Source organism: Mauremys reevesii, linkage group 8 (assembly GCF_016161935.1).
Source record: "Mauremys reevesii isolate NIE-2019 linkage group 8, ASM1616193v1, whole genome shotgun sequence".
In the NCBI taxonomy this organism is placed as follows: domain Eukaryota; kingdom Metazoa; phylum Chordata; order Testudines; family Geoemydidae; genus Mauremys; species Mauremys reevesii.
Genome location: NC_052630.1, coordinates 1,440,540 through 1,466,620, shown reverse-complemented (window position 1 = coordinate 1,466,620; position 26,081 = coordinate 1,440,540). Strand labels below are relative to the sequence as shown.

Below are 26,081 nucleotides of genomic sequence, written 5' to 3'. Positions count from 1 at the left end.
GGGGCGGGGCTAGGGTGTTCGGTTTTGTGCAACTAGAAAGTTGGCAACCCTAGGGTGCCACAGGGGACAGTACAGTGACACCTCTGCTCAAAGCACAGCAGGAGTAACACAAATCACACAAGATGCTAGAACGCCTAAGGAAGCGGAGGGAAAATAATACTGACAATTACTATGGACGCACCATCACTGTTCCAAAGTTAAGCTTGTGATGAGTTTTACACTTACAGCAGAGATCCAATCACTTCACTATACACAAGGAATACAGGGTGACTCTCCAGAAATACAGCATTTACTTCTTCAGTATGGAACATGAAATCGAGAGGGCACCACGAGCTAAGCGTGGAAAGAGCTTGTGTTACAAACCTAACCAGATTTAAATACAGATTTGTATTATATAAGGGGCACCCTGGAGTTTTTTGTTCTTATATTTGTTTACAGGATACATGAAATTCTCCTCAAACCAATGTTTTCTAAAAAGCAACTAGAGCAGCTCCATGCTTATCATGAAGAATCCTACAAAAACAAATGAGTCTGCACGTGATGGAGAAAAGCCAAGTTAGCGTAAGGAAGTATTTATTTTTCAGTCTTCGAAGAGTCTGAAGGTAAGAAATGAATATTTAAACATTATTTAAAAAACAACTTATGTCCTTTTAATGACTTTGGTATTTAAGAATAAAAATTCCAACGTGTCTTGGTGCTCTATGTTATAAATATGCATTCTTTACCTTAGGGGGGTTGAGATCTATCAGGTAAATGCCTCATTATGTTTGTTTTGTAAAACGTATTATTTACTTAAGAGCTAATTCCCAGAGGCAAATATTAAATATAAAATGAGGCAATTCTAGTGAATTAAAAATGTATTTAAAATTAACTTAGTTGGTGCCCATGACCTTGGAGAACGGTGCTTGGGTGACCACTGTGGAGACTACCATGATTGTTTCTCCGTGTGCACACGATCTGGCATCCCCCCGCCCAGGTTCCCTGGCACTGTGAAACAGCCGACTTTGGGAAGCCCACTCCCTGTGACCTATCACCAGGCTGAGGTGAGTTCAGTCCCCATAGGCCAGCAGAGGTCAGACTGGGAAAACAAGGGATGGTCAAACTCCTCCCCAATCCCAAGTCCTAACCCCAGCTCCAAGGCAGCTGGAGCATTCTGCCAGGGGTGAACCAGTGAACGGCTTTCACCTCCCAGCCATGGTCGTTGGGCTCCCGAGCGAGCAGGGTGCAGCTCAGCACGTCACAGCCGCACGCTCCCCTGGTGCGGGAGCCCAGACTGGGCGGGAGCGGTGCCGACGGTGCATCCCGGGCAGCAAACCGCGGGGCCGCTTTGGAGCTCGTCCTAGGAACTGCTCCAGTGGGCAGAACCCATGCGCCTCGCAGGGGGCCCGGGGCCACGGCCACCCTACTTCCTAGGCGGGGTCCCCCCCGTGCAGAGCCCCGCGGGGCGGGGGGCCGGCAGAGCCCACCCTGCTGGCACGGCCTGGCTGGGCCTTGGGCACCCGCCCCGCAGCCCTTCCCTGCTGGGAGCAACAGCCCACTGCCCCCTGGCCCCGCCCCCAGGCCTCGCCCCTCCCCTCTCCTCTGCCGCGGGCGCAACGTGCTGGGGTCACAGCTGCACTTCCCGCCTTGTCACCCATTGGCCGGACTCTTAGCCAATCAGAAGAGTGGGATGACACCCCGCCCACTTCCTTCTCAGCCAATCAGGGTGTCCGCGCCTCGCCCGCCCGCGGCCGTGTCCGGAGCAGGCTCCCCGGCCAGCCCGAGCCGCGGCCATGCAGAGGGTGCTGGGGGCCGGGCCGCGGCGCTGGGAGGCGGCGGTGGTGGCGTCTCGGCGGAGCGGGCGGCCCGGGCTCAGGCTCCTAGCGGAGGCGGGCCGGCGTAAGGCCGCGTTACTATGGCAGCCAGTGAGAGGTGGCGGGGCTCCGCCAACCGGAAGTGACGCGCCGGAAGGCGGAAGTGGCGGGAAAGGCGGCTGCGCTCTCGGCTGGCGCAGGGGGAAGCACGTGGCGGCCGCGGTCCAGGCCGGACTCGACGCGCCCGGCCTCCTGCCCATGGTGGAGACGTTCTGCGCGCGGGCGATGCGCGTGGCCGAGGCTGACCTGGTGCAGCAGCTCCGCAGCGTGCGGCCCGCCAAGGAGAAGCGGCAGTGGGTGCACGGCATCCTGGAAACCATCCAGCGCTGCAGCCACGTCCTGGAGGTGTCCATCCCCGTAAAGCGGGACAGCGGCCACTGGGAGGTGATCGAGGGCTGGCGGGCCCAGCACAGCCAGCACCTCCTGCCCTGCAAAGGGGGTAAGGGGGGCAGGCCTGAGCCCGGCACAGCCGGCACCTCCTGAGTCCTGCAAAGGGAGTAAGGGGGGCAGGACGGAGCCCGGCACAGCCAGCACCTCCTGAGTCCTGCAAAGGGGGTAAGGGGGGCAGGACGGAGCCCGGCACAGCCGGCACCTCCTGCCCTGCAAAGGGGGTAAGGGGGGCAGGACAGAGCCCGGCACAGCCGGCACCTCCTGAGTCCTGTAAGGGGGGCAGGACGGAGCCCGGCACAGCCGGCACCTCCTGCCCTGCAAAGGGGGTAAGGGGGGCAGGACGGAGCCCGGCACAGCTGGCACCTCCTGAGTCCTGCAAAGGGGGTAAGGGGGGCAGGACGGAGCCCGGCACAGCCGGCACCTCCTGAGTCCTGCAAAGGGGGTAAGGGGGGCAGGACGGAGCCTAGCACAGCCGGCACCTCCTGAGTCCTGCAAAGGGGGTAAGGGGGGCAGGACGGAGCCCGGCACAGCTGGCACCTTCTGCCCTGCAAAGGGGGTAAGGGGGGCAGGACGGAGCCCGGCACAGCCGGCACCTCCTGCCCTGCAAAGGGGGTAAGGGGGGCAGGACAGAGCCCGGCACAGCCGGCACCTCCTGAGTCCTGTAAGGGGGGCAGGACGGAGCCCGGCACAGCCGGCACCTCCTGAGTCCTGCCCTGCAAAGGGGGGCAGGCCTGAGCCCGGCACAGCCGGCACCTCCTGCCCTGCAAAGGGGGTAAGGGGAGCAGGACGGAGCCCGGCACAGCCAGCACCTCCTGCCCTGCAAAGGGGGTAAGGGGGGCAGGACGGAGCCCAGCACAGCCGGCACCTCCTGCCCTGCAAAGGGGGTAAGGGGGGCAGGACGGAGCCCAGCACAGCCTCGCCTGCCCAGCCCCTCCCTCCATCAACACTCCCGCTGGATTGATGCTAAAGGCGCTGCATCGCCCCCTGCTGGTTAACACTGCCAGGGCAGGGTGCCGGTTACCCACCTGACGTCTCCATGAACCATTCAGATGAGAAGAGTGTTGGCGGGGAAACGCTCCGCCACCTCCAGGTTACTAAATGAAACCTGAGCAGCTGTATCTGGATGGTGTCTGGTGCCCGTGAAATAACCTTCCTTTCTCAGAGCACCTGAGAGGAACAAGTGGAGCTGAGCGATGGCCGATCTGAGCTTGTGACTAGGTGCTGCCATTGCAGAGAGGCTGGCCAGAGCGTTGGGCCCTTTTTGACTCTCCTCTGTGCCACTGTCTTGCTGGATATGCAGGTCTCCTTCATTTGTTGTCTCTCCGCTTTTCCCCAGGGGTTCGGTTTTGTGAGTCAATTGGCATTGATGACGTAAAAGCCCTGGCAGCCTTAATGACATACAAATGTGCGGTGGTGGGTAAGTCAGTGAGAGCTGGGCTCTGTCAGCTGGGTGGTGGTGCTCGTGGAGTGCCACACTTCTGTCACCTAGGAGAGCTCATGCTGTGCTTTGATAATCAGCCCTGCTCTCAAAGTGCTGCGTGTAACCATGATCGGTGGGTGTTAGCCAAGATGTATTGTGCTCCGTAAAGTGTGTGATGATGAGGGCTCTGACTTTGGGATGTCCCCAATCCTCTCGAGTGGTGGGATCAAGGAGTTCTGTTCTGTCTTGAAAAACTGAAAAAACGTGAGTGCTGGAGGGGGGCTGTGACGCTCCGGAGGTTAACAAGAGCTGGTGCATGTCCACTACCCTTGGTTGGAGTGGCAAACTAATTAATGAGCTTGCACTGTCCAAGGGAGTCTTGAGCAGTGTGAGATGGTATATTTCTGGGGTGCAAGGTTGGGGGCAGGGGTGATTTGCTGATGCTTCCTTCTGTATAATTCATGAGTGGCTTAAGGGAGCTTTCATGCAATTTACCGGGGTGGGGGGCTCCACATGCTGCTGGCTGAGTGATACCAGTGCCTGGAGGGGTTGGCTGCTTGCCACTGGCATAGCGTTGTGTGAGACAGCCCAGGCTGGAGAGTTAAGGGGGCACAGCAGTCCCACAGCTCCAGGTTGTACCCAGGAGGTCCTGTCACAGGGGTTTCGCTCATGAAATACATCTTGTCTCTCCTGCTTGTCATGGATTCAGTCCTTGTTTAGGGCCTGGGCCTTACGAGGTAGTTATGGAGGCAGTGACAGGTTAGTGTAGCCTGGGGGTCTGGCCCTGTACTCCAGTTACCAACCGTACTTCCTCTGTGTTGTGTTAGCTCCCCTTCTGGATCGATGCCCCAGCAGATTCTAAGAAATGGTGCAGTCACTCACACAGCCCCTCTTCAGAACAGAAGGGTGAGTTAGGGCAGGACGTCTGGGTGCCTGTCACTGACCTGGCTGCCTGATGAATTTCAGATGTTCCCTTTGGTGGTGCCATGGCTGGCGTGAAGATTGATCCAAAGAAGTATTCAGTAAGTTGGCATTGTTTCCTTTTTATTGTTCATGCTCCATTTGCACAGGATTCCTGCAGCCGTTCCTAGTGATGCACTCTGACAAGCAAGGAAGAGGCATTGGCGGTGAGCAGCTCTCTCCAGTGGCTGTGAAAAGCAGCTCTGGGGGAGAAAGGGCTGGTGAGCTTTGATTTATGATTCAGTATATTCAGCCCGGCGGGTGACAAAAGACACGCTTGCGGAGCTGGGGCTGGAGCTGTACCAGCAGGTGTGTCAGGCAAGTTGTGAGTTAGAGTTGGGCTGGAGGGCTGGGCATTCCTTGAGCTGTGAGCAGAGGGGACCAGCATGGATTTGTTGCCCACTTCAGTCTAACAGGGCGCCCCGGTTCTGTACAGCACGAGTTGCATTAACTCCGGCAGCGCCTCAGCCACGTTTGAAGCTTTGTGGACATCAGAACGCGCTGCCCCTGTAAAGGCATATGGCCGCTGCTGGCTGCCACACCTCAGGTGTTTGCTTTTCTTTCGGGGCCCCAGTAATGGCTGAATTTTGATGTTCTTGCACAGGAAGGTGAGCTGGAGAAAATAACACGGCAGTTTACGGTTGAATTGGCGAAGAAGGGATTTATAGGTGAGGCTGGCTCTTTCCCACATTTTCCTCCTGGGCTGTCTGAAAAATGACTGCTTTGCAGGTAGGCAAAGGAGCCGGCAGAGAACCTAGTGGCTAGTCAGCAAGTGTGCTGGGGCCACTGCTTGTCACATTGAGATATTGCCTTGTTTTCACCTGGCATACACTTAGACTGCAAAGCATCCGGGATAAGGCCCTTCTTTTTGTTCTGTGTTCGTACAGCACCTAGCGCGGGGGGTCCTGGTCCCTGGCTGGGCTCCTGGGCGCTCTGGTCATACAATACCAGACCACTGATTTGTGACCTTTGCATTCCATCGAGATTCCCCCCCGGCCTGGAGAGCCAGGGGTGTGTGTGTGGGATCTGAAGCTTCATAGTTCCTTCTCCCTCAGCGTGTGACACGGATCAAGGGAGAGTCGTCACCCAGCAGAGACTCTCAGCGTCACCATGGGTGTGGGAGGGTTGGGAAGAGTCATGGCAAAGCCCAGGGGCAGCGAAGCTGTGTGAGGCTGTGACCGGGGTGGATCGGAAATGCCATGTTGCAGACGGAAGATCGTTAGCTGCATCTAAAGGCAACAGTGGGTTGGGTTCAGCTGGCCTTGTAACCCCCGGGCCCTTCCGAAGGGCAGGCGCTGTGACTCCTTTGAACAAAGAGACCGAATCGAGAAGGAACCAGAATTGGCAGCTCTGTTCTCCCTGGCAGGGCCTGGAACGGACGTTGCTGCTCCTGACATAAACACAGGGGAAAGGGAGATGTCCTGGATTGCTGACACCTACTCCCGCACGCTCGGCTACAAGGTAACGTTGGCTTGTTCTACAGCACGCTGAGCTGCTGCTGCCTCCCGTAGGGAGGTGGCGCCTTCCCGTGGCTTGTCGGGCGGCCCCCACTGAGGTTGGGCTCGGTGTGTTGGGATGGGGCAGACTAGCTGGGTCTAGTGCTAAAATGGGGTTGACAGTAGAGTTGCTTTATCTTTGGGCTGGGCGCATTTGAGTCAAGGAAAGTCTGAACTCTAATGGGCCTTGTTTTCGCTGGACCAGTCGAGCGAGACGCGGGTTTGACCTTTGCTCTTCTGTTTGGAATTGTAGGATATCAATGCCCATGCCTGTGTGACGGGGAAGCCGATTAGTCAGGGAGGAATCCATGGGCGAGTCCCTGCCACAGGCCGTGGTCTGTTGCATGGGATTGAGAACTACATCAACAACACCCTCTATATGAACCTCATTGGCCTGAGCCCTGGTTTCCCTGGCAAGACCTTTGTGTTGCAGGTAAGCACTGGGCAGAGCCATGACATTGTAAACTAGGCTTGTTTTCTTGTGGTCTTCACTGTCACCATCGCTCCGTTCCCAGCAGAATTCAGCGGCTTCGCATCCTCCTTCCATGTCGACAAATGAGCCTTTGTCTTTCAGGCTCAGCTACAGCAATGCTGCCTAAAGTTTACCTCTCAACCTCCCGTCCGCCGTTGAGAACACAGCCCGTCTCCAGATGGGAAGACAGTTGGCCTCAACAGCTGACACCCTGCGGCTCTGTGAATTGTGCTGTGGGTTGGTGCAGCGTCCTGTGTTAGCCGTGGAACATCCCAGTGCAGCTTGCTATGCATTTAATACCTTGGGAACAAAATATGTCGCGGTAGCTGGTTGCATGTTGGTTACACACTAAGGCCAGATGCTCAGAGTTGGGTGCCTGCAGCTATGCCCCGCCCAGGTTCACGTGTCAGGTACCTGCAGAAATAAGCAAGACCCCGTGGGCAGGACCAGAGTCTGCTGCAGGAACCCCTACGTTTTGTGATAACTTAACACTGGTGTATTGGTTAATAGTAATAACTAATCCCTAGCTTTTATGTAACGCTCCTCAGTAAATCTCAGGGCTTTCTGTTTTATTTTCATATGTTTCGCCAGGCACCTCTCGTTCCCACGCTCCCCAGCCCTCTCAAACATGCAGCGATGGCTCGTGGATGTAAAATTCAGCAGAGAATCTCCTTCTCTCCATATGAACCAGGGAAGCAGTGAGGCTTGTAGCTAGCTTCAGCAGGTCAACTCCCTGGCAGCTCTAGCATCCTGACCCCTGCGCTTGCATTTGTGGAATAGTGCAGAGAGCACGTGCTGTAATCCTGTTTCCCCTTTTGAGGAAATCTGCAGTGAACGATACAGCTACAGCAGGTCCCAGCGGGGCAGGGAGATGGTGACCAAAATACCCGGTGCCCAGCCACAGCAAAATGGTGAATGCCAGAGCAAAAATGGTGAATTTTGCTTCTTGGAAATCTGTCATATTCTGGAACTATGGAGTCCACAGGTCCCAGTTTCAAATGAATCGGGTGGTTAGCACTTCTTAGAGCTATTGTTTCAGGCTCTCTGCAGACTCAGGCAGGCAGCAGTTGCAGACTATAGGTACTCGGACTGCATCGGTTACACTCCGCTCATGTTTTCAAGGATATGTCTGCAACCATAAGGGCTGGAAACATCTTTAAAAAAAACAAAAAAACAAAAAAGCTGAGATTCTGGAGCATGTTTCTGTGGCACGGGGAGAATTCCATGGAATGCAGGAGTTCACAGGGCTTTGCATGTAAGCCAAGGTCCGATTCTCAGAGGGGAAAGTACCCACAGGTGAAGTTGAAGTCAGTGGGAGCTTTGGGTGCTAAGCACCTTGGAAAATCAAAGGTGTTCTGCACAAACATGTTATGTAACTCTGTGCCTCCATCCTGCTGGGTCTGTCTCCAAATCCCCACTGGGCCGCTGGAGGACTGGTGTCCGTGGGTCTCTTTGTGCTGGGTGAGAGGTGAGGGAAGCCGTGTATGCGTGCGTGCAGTCAACCTGGAAGCTCGCCTTCTCTGGCTGCTCTGCATCTCTCTCCACCTTCCCTCCTGCCTCTGCCCCGCATCGCAGTTCAGGGCTTGCCTTGTAACCATGGTGAAATGCTTCCCTCTTGTGTCTCTGATAGCTCTGCCCTCTTCTCGTGGTGCTGCCGACTCACTGTTTGCCAAATGCCGCTATGCTCCGACTCTGCTGATCCAGCTTGTTGTTTATTTTTTCCAAGCATTGCCTGCATCAGCCCAGCTTTCTGCCCTGCTGGATGTCATAGCATTTATCCTGCCAAATGGCACTTACAGCTCCTGAGCTTTGGGTTCATCGCAGTGGCCTGGAGAGTCTGGTGCTAATGTGCCGGCTGCCTCTGGCAGCATTACTCATGCTCCCAGCCCCTCCTCACCCAGTCCTCTGACAAAAAGCTTTCCAGGATGATGAAGAAGCCTGTGGCCTGGGAGCTGAGTCTCCCTAGTCAAAGCTCAGGAAAATAGCGTCTCTGGACTCTGCTGTAGGAAGTTCACTCTGGTGCTGTGATTTCTGTGTCCCATGGTTGTGTGTTCCTTCTAGGGTGACCAGATAGCAAGGGTGAAAAATCGGGACGGGGGTGGGGGGTAATAGGCACCTATTTAAGAAAAAGCCCCAAATATCAGGACTGTCCCTGTAAAATCGGGACATCTGGTCACCCTAGTTCCTTCTGAACCTATTTACAGAGGCATCAGGTTGGTAAAGGCTCTCCTGGTGCCCGACCATATGCAGGTATAAGAGACAAGGTGGGGAAGGTGATGTCTTTTATTGGACCAAGTTCTGCTGGGGAAAGAGACGAGCGTTTGAGCTTCACAGAGCCTGGGAAAGGTGCTCCGTGCGTCACAGCTAAAGACGAGGTGGAACAAATTTGCATAAGTAGCTAACACACATTTCAAGGGACCGTTTAAGGTTAACGTCTCTCCGGTCATAGGGGAGAAAGGAGGGGTGGCGGGGTTGAGTGGGTCACAGATTGTTGTAATAAGCCATAAATCCAGTGACTATTCGGTCCATGAGTGTTAGTGTCTAGCAGAGTTATGAACTGAAGTTCCCAGGCTTGTCTTTTGGAAGTGTTGTGCAGGTTTCCTTGGAGGATGAGGGTGCAGCTGTGCCACTGTATGTTTCTAGTCTGCATGTCTTTCAGAGCCTGCTGTGCCCTTCTGACGAAGTGGGAATGTTCTTAGATGTGTTATTTGAAAGCTGCCTGGGGAGTATTGACCTGGGAAGGTTGCAGGGGAGTTTGGCTGGGACTGTCTGCCTTGGGGAAGGGAGCATCCCTGAGCATGTAACATGAGAACCCAGGAGCGGGGTTGGAGGCCAGGTGACACCTCTGCCTGGGAAACTGGACACAAGGGCTGGGGGAGGAGCCGGGGGGAGGCTGGGTGAGAGGCTGGAGGGGGTTTCAGTTTGGAGCTGGCTGGGAAATGGAGAGGTGCCCTGACAGGGCTTGGGCTTCCCAACGGGGCTGTGGTCTCCCTGGGGGCCCCAGATGGACCTAACTAAAGGGGATCCTGTTGTCTGTACCGGCAAGACCTGTTTTGGACTGTGTTCCTGTCGTCTAAATAAACCTGCTGTGTTACTGGCTGGCTGAGAGCCCTGGTGAATCACAGGAAGCCGGGGGTGCAGGGCCGTGTCTCCCCCACACTCCGTGACAGCCCTGTACACCCAAATGTATGGACGACGTTATCAGACTTCCAGGCTTTTCTCTACTCACCGCGTTGTGGTGCCTAGGAGAGCCTGTCAGCATGATCGCACAGTAGCTGCGTCGCGACTCTGAGGATTGACCCTCCAGTCCGTGATGCCCATCGCTCTCAGACTGCAGGAAGACTGGGGTCCTGAAAACATAACATGCTAAAACTCATGTTCCCATACTCCGTGTTGAATGGGAGAGGTCCCTTCACTTAGCGGCGCTCCCCCTGCTTTACATGGTCCATTGTAGGCAAGGTACTATGGCATTCTACTAATACCACAAGTGCAAACGCGCTGCAGCCTGTGTGCAGGAGCGACACTGGCGTGGTATGTCCTGTCAGATCTAGCGTCTGTGCTGCCGAGCAGGGCTGGGGCTGTGCCGGAGGAGCTGCTGGACTCTGGTCGGAATAGATTTGTCATGTTTTAATCAGCAGTTGAGGAAGGTGTGGCTCACCTGTGTTGCATTTAGCACCCTGCCGTTTCTGGGCTGGAATCTGGGGGGTGAGGACTCTGAAAAGACAGCGTTGGTCATTAGGCTGGTCGGCCTGTTGTTCCTCAGGCCTTCTAAGCCTGGTCTCTTTCACATTCAGCTGACAGTGTCCATCTGTGTTCAGGGCATGGGTGTGCCGAGCTGTGTGGCAAGCACACGCCCGTTTCGTTTCTTCCCCATCTGAAATGAAGGGCTTTGTGCAGGGTGACTGCCTGTGTGGGAGTGCTGCTGGGCTGGGAAACGGCTGCTGCTGGGCATTGGTTTTTCTGCCCTAATTACCCATTACTGATGGAGCTCCCTTTCCGTGGGACTTGAAGCTGGCTGCCTCCCAGCTGCTGCTTCAATCCCAGAGAAATATGCTGTGACCTCGGGCCACAGGACTCCGCCAGCCGAGCTGAGATTGTACAAGGAAGTGATGGCTCCAGGAGTCACCTATTGAATTAGCTATTCTGAGCAATCTCCAAAGGGATTGTGAACACTTTCTAATTAACTTACTGGGCTAATGAAGCAGAGGAGAGGAGAGGCCCTTGGCTGCTTCATCTTTATAGTTTTTCTGTGGAAGTTGTTTTTGCTAAATAAGAAATTGGTTTTCAGCTTCGCTTTAAGAACCTGATCCTGGCCAGCAGCTGAGCTAGGATCCAAGGGGAAAAGACACCTGCCTTAAGAGGAAGAACATAAGAACGGCCACACTGGGTCAGACCAAAGGTCCATCCAGCCCAGTATCCTGTCTGCCGCCAGTGGCCAATGCCATGTGCCCCAGAGGGAGTGAACAGAACAGGGAATCACCGAGTGATCCATCCCCTGCTGCCCATTCCCAGCTCCTGGCAAACAGGGGCTGGAGACAGCATCCCAGTGCATCCTTGCTAATAGCCAAGAACCTCACCATTACGAGGTCTCCCTTACCTGCAATCATTCTTCCTCCCTCTGGTTTCTTGGAAGTTCATTGAACCAGCATAGGAGGAGAAAAGGTCTGACTAACATTCAGCTAACGTCTAGCCTGCCTCGCCCATCCGGGGGAAAGCCCAGTGCAGGAGCTGGCCTTGCGTCCGTTTTCTCATGCAATAGAACACTCTAGCTTCCTGCTCAGGAGCAGTTAACCTGTGATGGCTGCAAATTGTGGAAGTGATTGTAAACACCTAGGCTGCTGCGTGACTGGTCCCTGTCACCCATAATGGGCCACTTACAGTGCCAGAACTTGCTGAGTAGCCATCAGCCCTCCAAAGACTGAATCTTGTTAATGGCCATTAGCCCACACGTCCCGGAGTGCCCTTGCCACTGGCTACCGTGAGATGGCTGCTAGGCATTTCCAAAGCGAGTAGTGCCCAGCTCCAAGCACCTTAAAGGGCCCCAGTGTGGAAATCCTGGTTTGTTTTTGCGTGTGTGGTTGGATTCCCCCACTTAGCGGCTCTCTGATCTCTTTTCTTGTAGGGCTTTGGCAACACGGGCCTGCACACCATGAGGTACCTGCACCGCTACGGAGCACGCTGTGTGTGTGTTGGGGAGGTGGATGGTGCTATTTACAATTCCAGTGGGATCCATCCCAAGGAACTACAAGATTATAAGATGGTAGGTTCAATCCAGACCCACAAAAATGTGGTCTTAATGGGAGTGTGTGTGTGTCCAGCCCAGTTCGAGATGCAGAAGAAATGTGGGGAGTGGGCTGCTCCTCTCCTCTCCTGTCCTCTAGATTATGGCTCAGGCATCTACAAAGGCCGGCGCGAGCCAGCCATGGCAGGGTGCTGTGGTGCAGCTGTGCGCCACTTGTAGCAGAGGTGTGCAAAGCAGCTGGCTTTGCAGGCCTGGCTGGGCACTGCTGAATTGTCCCCGTCGTTCCAGGAACACGGCACCATTGTTGGCTTTCCAAAAGCAGAGCCTTACGAAGGCAGCGTCCTTGAAGTACCTTGTGACATCCTCATCCCAGCTGCTATCGAGAAGCAGCTCACGAAGGAGAACGCGCATCGGGTCCAAGCCAAGGTACGCAGTGCAAAGAATGCTCCCCTTTCCCAGGCAAGAGAGCCCGAAGCAATGGGAGCTGCCCCAGGTACCGGGGAGCAGAATTTGGCCCTCCGTATAGAAATGACCCACTTTAGACTCACTGTCAACATGCAGCGTGCAGCACCTTGCACTCTGAGCCAGCCCCTCCTCACAATTGTGCAGAGGGAATACGGGCAGACGGGTTCAGTTGAATACGGATAAGCATTCCCATGGTGCTGGAGCATGAGGCAGAGGGGATGAGTCGCTGTTACGGCGTCCAGGCACCGGTTGCCACGGTCAAAGTTCCTTATGGAAACCTGAGTGGAATCAAGCATGTGCAGTGAGTCAACACCTCACGTCCCACTGTGCTGGGAGCCAGCAGGGAATTGCTAGAGCAGCCTCGTGTGCGCCTCTCCGCAGACTAACCCTCAGCCCCAGTTCAGACATTAGGGCCCTGCCAGAGGGCGAGAAAGGGGGCAGGAAACCACAGGTGGGGAGAGAAATGTCAGAGGGGGAGGGAGATCCGTATCCCCTGCACATGGAGGTTTGTCACTCTCCACTAGGCAACAAAACAAGTGCAGCCAAAGGGGGGCCTGCCGGGCAGGTGCAGCCCATGGAGACGCCAGGTCCCAGCAGGCGCGGTCTCCATGTGCCTCTCGGTGGAGCAGGTCGCTCTAGGCCCTGGCTCTGCCGTCGTCTTTACTTGACACAGACTGGGGGCAGCCCTCGGGTTCAGGTGGTGCAGCCTGAGCAGCCCCCGCAGGAGCTGCCTGCTGGTGCTCAGCGCCCTTGGGAAGGGCTGCTAGAAATAACCTTTGGTGGGAGGTGGGAACAAGGCCGCAGCGAGTCTCCCATCGCGACTCCTCTGGACTTTGGCTGCCTTGTGCCTCCATTTGTGCTTCACAGATTATCGCCGAAGCTGCCAACGGCCCCACAACACCAGCAGCCCATGAGATCTTCCTGCAGAGAAATATCCTCGTCATCCCGGTACGGCCGCCACCTCTTCGCCCCGCCCCCGGGAACGGTGGTCCTGCGAGTCGGCCCAGGGTGCGGTGTAGACAGGCGGGAGAGCTTTCCCCTGCTCTCCCTGGGCCCACGGTGGTTCCCGCTCAGCCCTGATGCTCTAGCAAGGCAGGGTTGAGCAGACTTCCCCTCCCTTTGCCAGAGCCGGGGCAGCGGCTGAGAGCTGTCAGACGGACACGATGCTGTCGGGCCGTGGCGCACACGCAGGGCTCGGTGGGAGGCTGGGCAGCGTATGCCGATTGGGCGGCTGCTGCGCATGCAGAAGCGTGGCCCGCGCCGTGACACCGTGTCTGGATTCTGGCGGGGCTCGCTCTGGCGGGTCTGTACCATCGCGGCCGCTCCCCTCGCAGGACCTGTATGTGAATGCCGGCGGCGTGACCGTTTCCTTCTTCGAGTGGCTGAAGAACCTGAACCACGTGAGCTACGGCCGCCTGACCTTCAAGTACGAGCGTGACTCCAACTACCACCTGCTGATGTCTGTCCAGCAGAGCCTGGAGCGGACCCTTGGGAAGGGCAGCGGGGAGATCCCCATCGTCCCCTCCCCGGAGTTCCAGGCCAGGGTGGCAGTAAGTCCAGGCTTGTCCTGGGGGGCGGGGACTGCCTGCTCGGCTTCCTTTCCTTTCCCCTGGGGGGCGGGGGCGCTGTGGCGCTGGGGAAAGGGCAGCCTCCCTCCGGAGCTGTGGGCCAGATCCAGGCCAGTGACGGTGCAGGGACAGAGACCTCCCTTATTTGAGTGCAGTGGGTGCTGACGTGATAGAGGGCTGCCCAAGCTGTGCCCCTGTTGCAAGGGGCCCAGGGGTCTTTGCCAGGGTGCAGAATTACCTGGCTGCAGCCCAGACCCCCAGAGAACACGGCTGCGCCCGGGGCTGCTGTGTGGGATGCACAGAGCTGGCGTAGGCCCCCCACGTGCTCGGGGTTCCTGGGAGGACCTTACACCAGTGCTGCAGCCCCTTTGCCCCAGCGTCACTGCTGTGGGACTAGCCTGTCCTGACTCACTGAAGACAAATGGCCGGAAGGGTGAGGGGTAAAGGCAGGGCCCCCGCAGGCTGAGCTCCATGGCACGCCGGCCCCTTGGCTGCAGGCAGCCCGCGCTTTGGCTACCTGGAGCTCAGCCAGCAGTTGGGATCCCAGGTTCCTGTAGCCAGGGGTGTCGGAAACCCAGTGGTGCGGGCTTGGAGCTGGGCTGAGAAGCCAAGGCCGGAGGGACCCGCCCTGGGAAAGGAGGGCCAGCTAGAGGAGAGCCCCGCGGAACTCCCAGCGTCAGGATCGGGCTGGGCGTAGCGTGGGAGGAGCACACGTTACCGGGATCGGAGACCTGGGCTGACCAGGTTCATGCCGGTGTAAATCGGGGCAGCCCACTGAGCCGGGGAGTATCCCCGGAGAAGCAGCAGGAGTACCCGGCCCGCAGGGTCAGCCCTGGCCACCCAGCCTGCTGGTAGCCCCTCGGCAGAGCATGCTGCCTCGCCCTGCGGAGGAGCGCTGAGACGGCTCAGTCTGGCTGTGCAAGGCGGGGGTGCTAAATGGGGGGAGATGCTCACCTCGTCCCCGGCAAGGGGTTCACTTGGTTTCCCCTTGCAGGGGGCCTCAGAGAAGGATATCGTGCACTCGGGGCTGGCGTACACCATGGACCGCTCGGCCCAGGTATGTGCCTGTGTCCCCCAGGTGTCCCTGCAGCTTGTGCTAACGGGTCCCTCTCCCTGAGTGCCCCGGGGTCGGGGTCCCAGCCCTCGCCCTGTCTGGGTATTCACACGTGCTGGGGAGCTGCTCCGAGCCGGGGCTCAGTCCCAGGCCTGCGGTTTGTTCCGTTCCCTTCAGTGTGGGCGCCCCGGGTTGTAGCCGAGTTCGCAGCTTTCCCACGTGTAACTTCCCTTGGCCGTGCCGCTGTGCCGTTATCGGCGCGCAGGGCGAGGCCGGGGAGCTCCAGCCGGCAGCTCAGGCGCCCCTCACCAGTCGCGATCTCAGGGCTGCTCGAACCACAGCCTGGGGTGCTGAGTGAGGCCCTGCTGGAGTCCGGCCCCTCATGCCCAGCCGGGGAGCGGCTGGCTGAGCAGGCCGCAGCCTCGCCCTGAAGTGACTGACACCTGTCACTGCCGTTGTCGAGGGCTGGACGCCGACTGAACATCTGTGGGTAGAACTGGGGGCTGCCCAGACTGAAGGCCGGGGGGTTCCCGCTGGAGATGCGCTGCCGGGGGGTGTCTTGTTTAGCCGGCCTGCGCGCTCTCAGGTGGCCCATACACGGAGCCGCGTGGGGGGCTGTGGGTCCCAGTTACCAGGTGCGTTAGCAGCGCTAGGATCGTTCCGTCAGAACTGCTGAGTGCAGGCTGCTCCTGCGACTGGAAGAGCCCCGCTAGTCCAGCCCCGAGCCTGCCCGGAACAAGCCCGTTTTCCCAGCACGGCCTCTCCGCTGCCACTGAAACCCTGGGTCTGACCTGCCCCTCCAGGCCTCCTCCCAGGAGGGCGCTGCTGGAGCTGCAGAAGGGAGGGTTATGGGCCCAGGCTTGCTGGCGGCTGCTGGATTTCACACTGCCGCCCGGTGCCCAGCTCAGCCCTTGTGCCTCTGCGCCTTGTTTGTTTCCTAGCAAATTATGAACATCGCCACGAGGTACAACCTGGGCTTGGACCAGAGAACCGCTGCCTACCTGTGCGCCATCGAGAAGGTGTTCAGAGTGTACAATGAAGCTGGGTTCGCATACTGACGTGAGCTGTCCCCTGGCCTCGGCCCTCCCTCCCTCCCCAGGCTAAGGGCACAGCCGCCTGCCCACGCCTGAAACGCTCCCGGAAAGAGACTCTCCGGGGAGAAGGAGAAGTGCCCCCCCCCCCCCCGGCTCCGCATGCTGGAGAGTGGTGTGGGCACATGAGCAGCACGCTCTAGCTGGTGCAGCCTCGCGTGACCGGGCCTCTGCCTCTACGGCAGAAGGGTAGATCGAGGCTGCACTGACAGCAGCGTGTTTTCAGCTGGGCCTCTGGCATCTCCCCGCTGGCGGGTGTCCTAGCGATGTGACGTCTCCAGGAACAGTGAAGGGATGGAGAAAACAGGTTGAGGGGTTTGGGGGGGTGTGTGTGTGTTTTTTTTTTTTTAATGGAAATTTGGGGAAAAATTGAAGTATCTGCCGTAGTTACTTGTTTGTCAAAACTAAACTTTGTTTGCTCTTTAAGAACGAGTAATGTGTGGCGTGGAATGGAGGTGGCCCACAGCGTTGCTTGGTAGATTTAGGAAATACGTATAAATTCTTTGGGTTTGATGGAGTAATGATGTCACGTACGACTTGTGTTCGGGAGGGAGCTGCAGCTGCACACTTGAGCGGATTTGTTTTTGCCCAGTGGCAAATGGGGAAAAAATTGGAGATGTTGAAAATAGAAAACCTCACTATTGGTGTCAACAACGGGGAAGGTTACAGCCTGTGGGCTAAACACTGGTATGGAAATAGACCCGACCTGCCGTCATCCTGCAGCCTCAGAAGAAAGTCGTTCTGGAGAAGGAACATCCCCATAACCCAGCTACCAGCGCACAGGAGTAAGGAGCAGCAGGCACTTGGAGGACAGAGGCACACCAGCCTCTTTAACAGTGCATGGTCCGCCCTGCGTGCCCTGGTCTAGGCAGCCCTCGCCACCGTACAGACCAGTATAACTTCGCAGTTACTAAAGTGCTCTTGGAAGTGCTGGCGTAGCTCAGGTTTCGCTGTCTTTCCTCCCTCTTTCATGGCTCCGCTGGAGAGAACAAGTTTCTTTTCACTTTTCCCCCAAATTTCCAGTGTTTCCATGCTCGGCCTTAGAAGAAATGGAAACCCCCTGGTTTTTTTCTGGGCCGCCCTCTCTAGACCTGTCCCCCTGCCACCTGAGAGCAGGGTGCCCCTTGGGTGGGAAAAGGGTAAATTGCCCCTCTTGCCCCCCCCCCCCCGGGCGGCCCTGCCCTCGGGCTGGCTGGCGTTTGCCAAGTCAGGGATGAGGAGGGCCCAGAGCAGAGGCAGGAGCTCTGAGCTGTGCAAGGGGCTGCTGGGCGGAGCGGAGAGGGCCAGGGGCTCAGATCGTGGGGGTGTGAGAACCGTCCTGTTCCCAGGTGGGGGACCTTAAAGGCAGACCAGGTGTGAGAGAAGGGACCCACCTCTGCTCCTTGTGCAGGGGGTGTTACAGAGAGTTCCTTGGGGCCCAGGCCACGAAGGGTTGAGGAGGATTTTTCTGAAGGGCCCCCCCCCTCGCATGCAGCTCTCGGGACCTGGCCCCCTTGTGTGGGAGCCTGCCCAGGTGGCAGCGGGGGGCTGAGCGCTGCAGCCAGCGCGGGAGAGGGGAGCAGTTGTAGAGCCAGGAACAATCTCTGTAAAGTCACTGACCTGCATCGGCCTGTCTCCCCCCCCCCCCTCCGCCCCCAGCACCTGCCTCCCGGCCTGGCTGGCAGGTTCCTGGGCAGCCTGGCGGCAGCCATGAAAACCCCCTGACTTCCTCTGGCCAGAGCCTCTCCCTGAGCCCTTCACGGGAGCGTGTAACTCCAGCCACGGGGCAGAGGCAGGGCTCCAGGACTCCTGGGTTCTGGGCCTGGATCACTGCGTGATGTGCAGCATGTCACTGCATAGCCTCATGCCTGCTGCTCCCCCTCCCTTTTGCAGACGGGTACGGCCACCTGCTTCCTAGGGGCCATGCACTCCCTGCACTTACAGCCCTTGGGGGGGGTGTCCCAGACAGCCTGGCCCCTGCCCTGTGGGAGCTGGGACCTATGGGGAGGGGGGCAGAGCCAGCCCCCCAGCGTGCACCTGGCCAGCCCTTCCCCCTAGAGCAGCTGCCCATGGGGCCTCGTGTTGAGCCAGCCCCAGCCCGTCCCCATGCACTAGCCGTGGGCTCTGCCCAGTGCTGGAGCAAGGTGCCCAGGAGTGGGATCCCCGTTGGGCTGAGGGGACCCTGCAGGGTGCAGACTGCATGTGCCACCAGGGGGCGCTCAGAGGCTGCAGTGCACCTGGGGCTGCCAGCACGAGGTGGGGGCTGATCCCCAGGCCTGCAATGCCGGGAGGGGGGGGCTGCAGCTGGTGGGATTTTCTCCCACGCGGGTGGTGCTGAGTGTGTGCACTGAGCTGGGGATGGGTGCCTGGGGGGAGTGCTGTGCCCACTCCAGCTGTGGGGCTATCCCTGGCTCCAGAGTCTGGGGGTCTCTGAGTCAGTCAACCCCCTGCCCCCTAGGGAAGAGGCCTGGGGTGGGCCCGAACACCCCTGGCTGGAGGCAAGTGGCTGCCCCCTCTCCCAGGTGTGACCCCATGCCCAGCCCTGTGGGTTACACGCTGCAGAGTGGCTGTGTCCCCCCCCCCCCAGCCCGGGAACCAGAGACCCGCACCGGCGGTGACAGACAAGAGTTGGCTTTATTCACCAGCGGGGCGGCTGTGTCACTGGCAGCTGCCCCGCATCGACACGCGTTGGGGGGAATCCATGCCACGTCACAACACAGCATCGGGGAGGGGAGTTCTTATTGGGGTGTTTGGAGAGCACAGACAAGACAGTCGCACCGGGGCGGGGGGGGGGTCACAAGGGCATAAACGATCCATCAGAATATCAAAAACAGTTCCACGAGGACGGGCGCGAATCACCGGGAGGTGCGTGCAAGCGAATGTACAGCAGCCCCGGGGGCGCGTGCCACACCAGGGCTCCCACCGGCCGGGCCGCTTGGCTCAGCTAAACATGCTGCGGCCGGACACGGGGCCAGCCGGGCTTATGGCGCTGGGAGGGACGCAGGGCGATAAGCCGGGCCTGGGACACCGCTCCGGGCGGCTGCAGGACGACGAGTTTCTCTTAACACTACAGGACACGACACAGCAACGCAGCCTCCGGCGAGGCCCCTGGGAGCGGGGCTGCAGGAAGAACTTGTGACTTAATGGGGCGGAGGGTCCTCGCCATCGCCCCCTGCGCTGGCACCTGCCAGGGGAGAGGCCGGGGAGGGGCATGAGGGGGCATTGTCATTATTGTGCTGCTGGTGGAGGTGGCGAGGTGGGCGCGGCCATTACGCCTCCGGCTCGTACTCCTGATAGTCCTGCGGGGAAGAGAGACCACGGCTGGCGTGAGCTGGTGACGGCGTGGTGCCAGGGCACGTGGCACGGCCTCCACGCGGGGGAGCGGCCTGGGCAGCAGCTCCACAAGCTTTGGTGCTCGGGCCTGGCATGGGGCTGCCCCAGGGCCCTTGCCCCCAGCATGTGCTGGGGACCAGCTGCCCTGGCACCTCAGCAGCCACTGCTGAGCTGCAGCCCAGCCGGGCGCCTCAGGCCAGGCAGTGACGTGGGTCCAGCAACAGAGCCCTTGGGCTGGGACGCGGCCTCGCTCCGTGTGGGGCTGTGGCCCTGGCTGCATTCCCAGAAGCCTTTGCGCCAGGCTGCACGCTGCCCCCGGTCTGCACCAAGGCTGTGGACCCGGCTGGCCCAGTCCCAGGGCAGGGGAGAGCAGCCTCAGGGCTGCTCCAACTGGTTCCTGGGCTGCCCATGGAGCCGAGCCCCGCCGGGCACAGAATGCTCTGACCATGCCGGGGGCTGCTTTGGGGCCACCCTCGGGGCATTTCCTCAGCCTAGCAGGGTGAGGGACTGAGCCTGCCCCAGCCAGTGGCCTGTAGGCACATGGGTGACAACTGCCCCGACCTGGGGCCGTGACCAGGCCTGGCGCTTCCCCCTCCAACAGGGCAGGCTGTGGTGTGAGCTGGGGGTGCGTGGGGGGGCCCCACTAGGCTCAGCCTGACATCACCTCCCAGCCGACCAGGTGTTACCCAGCGCGTCGGGTGGGACAATCCCACAGTGCAGAGGGGCCAGGGAACAGCCACAGAGAACCGCAGCCCCCCGGGCCCTGCCCTGCCCAGAACTCCCGACTGCGAGGGGCATGGGGCTGGGCTCCCGTCCCCGCTCCCATGGGCCACGTGGGAGTGAGCTCAGGGCAGGCCATGGGGCTGCTCCCAGGGCCTCAGGGGTCTGAGCCCCCGGCCTGGCCCCCGACCTGAGCGTGTCTGGGGAGGGGTTTCCACCCCGGGCGCCAGGGAGGTGGGCACCAGCGTGGCTGGGAGAGAGTCAGCTCTTTGTGGCTGGTGCCATGGGCCAGGCCAGCCCATCCCCCGGGCATCCGGGCTCCTGCTCTGCAGAATCGTACCTGGGGCGGCTCCTCGTAGTTCTCACCCTCTGGCTCTAGCAGAGGCTCGATCAGCGGCTCCTCCACGGCCTCCTGCCCGACCTCCTCGGGCTGCAGGGGAGAGGGGGGCATCAGGGGCAGGCCGGGCTCACTGGCTCGTGCAGGAGACAGAGACAGCTCCCTGAGGGACCCCACTGCCCCCGCAAGGAACCCATGGACTGGCCCTGCCCGGCCCCCTCCCCCAAGGCCTCCGGCCCGGCCCCACCTGCCTCCAGGTCCCTGCAGCCCTGAGCTCGGCTGGCTGAGGGGGTGGCTGGGTCCTGCCCGTGCTGCTGCGGGGAGCAGGGGGGCTGGGTCATGGGGGGAGCCAGGCTGCCCCACACTGGCCTGTGTGACGGGTTTGGGCTCCTCAGCCCGGGGGCCTGGGGGCAGTGCCCCTCACAGCTGGGGGGGGGGCAGCTCCACCTGGCTGCTGGGCCTGTGCAGAGCCCCCTGCCTGCCCCCTCAGGCTCCCAGCCCCTGCCCCGACGTCTGGGCTCAGCTCGGCCCCAGCGATTGGCCTGGCGCAGCCACGTCCTCCCCTGCCCTCCCCTCGGAGCTGCCCGCTGCCGTGGCCTCATTGTTTCAGCTGTTCTATTTTCGGATAAGCTGGAAGCAAACGGCTCATTGTGGCAACTCGGCTTGCGGAGGCTGCAGCTGTCGGGCGCCTCACGGCTCGCACGGCTCCACTGAGAGCAGCCACGGCAGTGCACATCCCCGCACGCACGACCTTGTACACGCACGCCCATGTCCCCTGCATGTACACACACCCACCCACGCACGGCCTCATACTCGCACGCACACATCCCTACACATCCCGTGTACACACCCTTCCACACACACACGTCCCTGCGTGCACCCCCCCATCTCCACCCGCCTGTGTGCGGATCCCAGCACACCCCTTAGGTACCCACTGTGCACACCCCGTGCCCCCTCAGCAATCCCCTTCCAGCCAGTGGCGCTGCCGTCCTGGCCTTGACGGGGGAAAGTCGCCCCACAGAGCGAAGAGCCACCGGCTCCTCCTGCTGCTCCCCAGCCGGCCAGGCCTCGCTCTGCTGGCTGCACTGAGGGGCTCGGTGTCCGCGGGCGGCTGGGCAGCCTGGCCGGGGCTCAACCCTCGCCCTGCCATGCCTGGCTGGGCTCCAGAGAGGGCACCTGGGCCTAGCAGGAGGCGGCAGCGAGGGGTCAGAGCCTGAGCCAGGAACGAGCGGACACAGCAGCACCCGGAGCTGCACGAGGAGCCTGGGGGAAGCTGGTGAGAACTGGCCAGAGCTGGGAGCCCGAGAAGTGGGGGGCTGGAGCGGGAGGGTGGATCCCCTGAGCAGGGGCGGGGAGGCAGAGGGGGGTGGGAAACCGGCTTTCGGGGTGTATCAGACCCTGAGCTGATGTTCCTTTCATGGGCAGACGACAGGGGAAACTGAGGCAGGTGCACCGGGCAGGGCCTGAGAGCCACCCTGTGGACGTGGGTGCGGGACGCCCCTTGTCCCCCTGGAGAGGCTGCCCCCCCGGCTCGCTGTAGGGACACTCACCTTCAGGTCAGTGGGGAACTCCTCCTTCTTGACCAGGCCCGTGGCAGCCGCGATGTTCCCGGCCCCTGAGATGACGGCCCCCCCCAGCTGGGACGCCTGCTCCTTGGTCTTCTCAGCCACTGAAAGAGGCAGGCGGAGCCGCGTTACAGCACCCAGCTGGGGGGCCCCTCGGCTGCCAGGCAGGGCCTGGCTGGGGCTAGTGCTGGGGGGGCCTGGCTCCTGGGCCTGTGCTCACACTACTAGCCCCCGCAAGGCACCTCCCCTCCAGCCCCGCATGTGCCCTGTGGGGCAGACTCAGCCCTCCCCGTGGCCGGCCGGGCTCACCCCGGTGTGGGGCCAGGGGCCGGCAGCTCCGAAGCCCGTGTTCTGGCCCCCGTTACATAACGGGCTTTAGGCTGGTGACATCGCAGCCCCCGATTAGCCTGAGCTCGTTATGCAGCCACCCACGCGTGGCGCTGGGCCGGGGGATAGAGCAGCTGGTACCTGAGGTGACGCCTTGCACCACGCCTTGGGTTTTGCTTCCTAGAGAGAGCGAGAGAGAGGGGGGTTAGAGGGGCTGGTGCCCGGCGGGGGCTGCCCGCAGAGGGACTGTGGTGTCCGGACAGGCGTGTGGGGCCAAGCCATGGCCGCAGCTGCACAGCACGGGGCTCCACCGCACGGCTCTGCTGATGCCCTGCGACCCGAGCCCGCACCCCCTGCGCTCCCAGCCCCATGGCTCCCTCACTGACCCGCGCAGGGCGCGCCAGGCCGGCTCCCGTCAGCACCTCCTCGTACTGCCCCCCTGACACATGCACCCCCTCACCCCAGGTCTCTCCACTGAGAGGCTGGTGTCTCCCTGGCGATACCCAATGGGGAGGTGCTGGGGGCAGGTTGGGGGGTTCCTGGCTGTCCCAGGGGTGCCCTGCACACGTGGTCTCTACCCGCAGCAGTGGGGGGGGGGGGAGCATGCTGCAGAGAATAAAGCAGCCTCAGAGCTGACATTGTCAGGGAGGCAGCTGGGGTCTGCCCAGGACTCGCCACCCTCTGCTCTGGGGTGGAGGCTGCTGCAAGGAGGAGCTGTTGGGGTGCTGTGGGGAGGGAGGAGCTGTGGGGAAGGGGGTTCCATGGGGGGGGCGCCGTGGGGAGGGGGGCGCCGTGGGGCTGCTCTGGGCTGGGGGCAGGCAGGCGCGTTGCAAAGCCAGCGCTGGCGGAGCCCAAGGCAGCACCGCAGGACAGCGGCCCCTGGGCTGGGCAGGGCTGGGGGCAGTTCTGGAGCAGAGAGCAGCCAGGCAGGCAGAGCACAGAGACCAGGCTGTGATGCTCAGCCGGGGCTCCAGCGAGCGTCCAGCCACGGCGTGAGACAGGCCCCGTTCGGAGCAGCTCGGAGCAGACGGGCACCCTGGGCGCCCGCTGCAGTGAAGCTGGAGCTGCAGGCAGGGCCGGCTTTAAGCCGATTCCCCCGATTCCCCGGAATCAGGACCCGTGTCCAAAAGGGCCCCGCACCTTAGGAGTCTTTTTAATATATATATTTTTTACTCACCCGGTGGCGGGGGGGCGGGGGGGCGTGTCTGCTCTGGGGCTTTGGCGGCATTTCGGTGGCGGGGGGTGTTGGCTCCGGGGCTTCGGCAGCATTTCAGCGGCGGGGGGTCCTTCGGTGCCACAGAAGCCCCGGAGAAGACCCGCCGCCGCCAAAGTGCCACCAAAGCCCCGGATCTCCGCCGGGTATTCAAATCAGGCCCCGCCCTTCATAAAGCCGCCCTGTCTGCAGGGGCAGGTTTGCCATGAAACTGATTCAGAGCCTGGGGGAAGGGGAGAAGCTTGAACAAGACCCACAGGGAGCGCCGCCCTCCCGAGGCTGAGGAGCCCAGACTCCGCCCAGCACGGACACTTCAGGGATGCCAGCTGGTGGGTGCGGTGGGATTCTGCTCGTGCCCAGCACGAGGACAGCCCCTGCGGCACATGGAGGGGCCAGGACAGTGCCCAGGAGGTGCTGTGCTGGCCTGGCAGAGGCTGTCCTCCAACAGGAGGCAGCCAAACGTGGCATCTGCGGGAAGAGGACGTGAGGGAACGCAGGGTCCCCACTGCCCTGGGTCCAAGGCTGGGCGGGAGCAGGTCTAGCGCAGCGGAGAGTCACTTACAATGTCTGACATCCGCACACGGACTCAGGCTGCCCTGACACGTGACTGAACTGGGAGCAATCCCGTGGGCATCGAGGGGCACCGTCCTCACCCGCTGGGAATCCCAGCTCGCCTGCCAGGAGTTAGTAACGGATTCACAGGGCAGGTTGTGATAGATCGGGGCAACCCCTGGCTTTGCCAGGTCACACGGGGTAGCAGAAACGTCAGGGTGAAGAGCAAAGCGCTAGCACCATTAGCACATCACAGCACACCCAGGACTCGTTAGCATCCCCAGGTCAGAGACCCCAACGTCCAGCAGGATCCTCGAGCCAGAGACAACAAACGCCGGGGTAAGAGACACAACAGCTGAACGCCTGAGTTTGCCAAGAGCCTGAGACCATAGCTGTGAAAGGGGAACTGCCCTGGGCAGCGCAATTCCAAGGCCAATGGCTCTGGGGGACCCTGCCAACCCTGCTCCACTCCTCAGCGGCTGGGGTGCCCCAGATGGACCCCTGCAGTTCCCAAGGGGAGTGGCCTGGGGCCCTGGTGCAGGGATGGAGGTTGTGCACTGACCGGGCGCGTGGCCTGGCATTGCACTGGGGACGGCAGGTCCATGGGCCCCCTTGGAGGTGAGGGCAGCTGTGGGTCACGTTCCAGGGCCTGGGACCCCCTGGCTCTGGCGTCCTGCCCTTCGCCCGGGGCTGAACCTCCCCCCGCCCCCCCGCTCCGGCGCCTGGGCTCAGCCTGGCCTGCTGCTCCCAGCTGATGGCAGGGCGGGGAGCCCCCGGGCCCCCCAGGGCTGGATGCAGGCACCGCGGCCGGGGCGTGGGCAGAGCCTCCCGCACCTGCCCGCCTATCGCCCCCAGCCCCCGCAGCCTTACCCACGTAGAGCACCCCCTCCTTGGTCTTCTCCGCAGCCTCCGCCACCCCCTGCTTGGTCTTCTCCGCCGCAGCGACCACCCCCTCCTTGGCCTTGGACAAGCCCTTCATGAACGCGTCCATGGCGGCGGCTCTGCATGGAGACAGACCCGCAAGATGGCTCCGGGAGCCCCCCCGTGCCAGGGCCGCCCGGGCACAGCTGCACCCCCCGGCGCAGGGAGCGGCTCCTCCCGGGCGCACCCCCGCCTAGTGCTTCCCCGGCGGGGGGGCACGGCCCGCCCCCCCCCGGCTCGGTTCCGAGCCCAGCGCCCCAGATCTCGGCTCCCCACCCCGCCCCAGCTGCCCTTGAAACGCAGGAGGGATGCAAAGAACCGGGCGGGGGGGGGGGGCACAAGCCGGGCAGCTCCCTGGGGGCGGGGGGATCCCTGCTGCGGTCCGTGCCCCCCCGGGCCGCCTCTCACCTGCAATCGGCGATGGCGCTGGGCGCTCAGCGCGGCTCTGCCATGGAGCGCTTCGCCCTGCTGAATATTGCGCTGCGCCGGCCGCCCTACAGCCGCGGGCGAGGGGATTTCATCAGCAGCGCGCAGGCTGCACTGCGCCGCCCCTCCTCGCTGCCCGGATGAACGGGGACCCCTGGGCCGGTCCCCTGCCTGGCTCCTGCGGGGGCGGGGGGACAGGGACTCTAGCGGCAGCTCGGGAGGGAGGGGGGCTCCCCGCTCCACACACCATGTGGCTGGGGGGAGGTGGGATGGCTGCGCTCAGGGGATGCAGGGAGCGCAGTGGGGCAGGGCTGGGGCAGGGAGCGCAGTGGGACAGGGCTGGGGGGATGCAGGGAGTGCAGTGGGGCAGGATGGGATGGGGCAGGGAGCACAGTGGGGCAGGGCGGGGGATATGCTGGGAGCGCAGTGGGGCTGGTGTGCAGTGGGGCAGGGCTGGGGGAATGCAGGGAGCGCAGTGGGGCAGGATGGGATGGGGCAGGGAGCACAGTGGGGCAGGTGTGCAGTGGGGCAGGGCTGGGGGGATGCAGGGAGTGCAGTGGGGCAGGGCTGGGGGAATGCAGGGAGTGCAGTGGGGCAGGATGGGATGGGGCAGGGAGCACAGTGGGACAGGGCTGGGGGGATGCAGGGAGTGCAGTGGGGCAGGGAGTGCAGTGGGGCAGGGCTGGGGAGATGCAGG

The 26,081-nt window shown here is 61.1% G+C and overlaps 2 protein-coding genes across 4 annotated transcripts; one reads left to right on the top strand and one right to left on the bottom strand.

Annotated features, from left to right (window-relative positions):
- Positions 1-1,685: 1,685 nt before the first annotated feature.
- LOC120370991 (glutamate dehydrogenase, mitochondrial-like) lies at positions 1,686-17,019 on the top strand. Of its 3 annotated transcripts, none has more exons than XM_039486402.1 (13): positions 1,688-2,292; positions 3,580-3,660; positions 4,630-4,685; positions 5,228-5,291; positions 5,990-6,084; positions 6,373-6,552; positions 11,714-11,851; positions 12,122-12,259; positions 13,166-13,246; positions 13,633-13,848; positions 14,861-14,923; positions 15,862-15,979; positions 16,735-17,019. In XM_039486402.1, exons 1-12 carry the CDS (start codon positions 1,773-1,775, stop codon positions 15,976-15,978), a joined length of 1,749 nt encoding a protein of 582 aa, XP_039342336.1. In that variant the 5' UTR covers positions 1,688-1,772; the 3' UTR covers position 15,979; positions 16,735-17,019. The 3 variants fall into 3 exon arrangements, with proteins under 3 accessions (XP_039342338.1, XP_039342336.1, XP_039342337.1); XM_039486403.1 differs by lacking the exon at positions 16,735-17,019 and adding an exon at positions 16,439-16,709; XM_039486404.1 differs by lacking the exon at positions 16,735-17,019 and having other exon boundaries at positions 1,686-2,292; positions 14,871-14,923; positions 15,862-16,006.
- A 1,586-nt stretch (positions 17,020-18,605) lies between these two features.
- SNCB (synuclein beta) lies at positions 18,606-25,560 on the bottom strand. The gene is made up of 6 exons (XM_039483289.1): positions 25,367-25,560; positions 24,908-25,038; positions 22,414-22,452; positions 21,931-22,049; positions 20,384-20,473; positions 18,606-19,289 (listed from the first exon to the last, which is right to left on the bottom strand). Exons 2-6 carry the CDS (start codon positions 25,026-25,028, stop codon positions 19,260-19,262), a joined length of 399 nt encoding a protein of 132 aa, XP_039339223.1. The 5' UTR covers positions 25,029-25,038; positions 25,367-25,560; the 3' UTR covers positions 18,606-19,259.
- Positions 25,561-26,081: the final 521 nt, after the last annotated feature.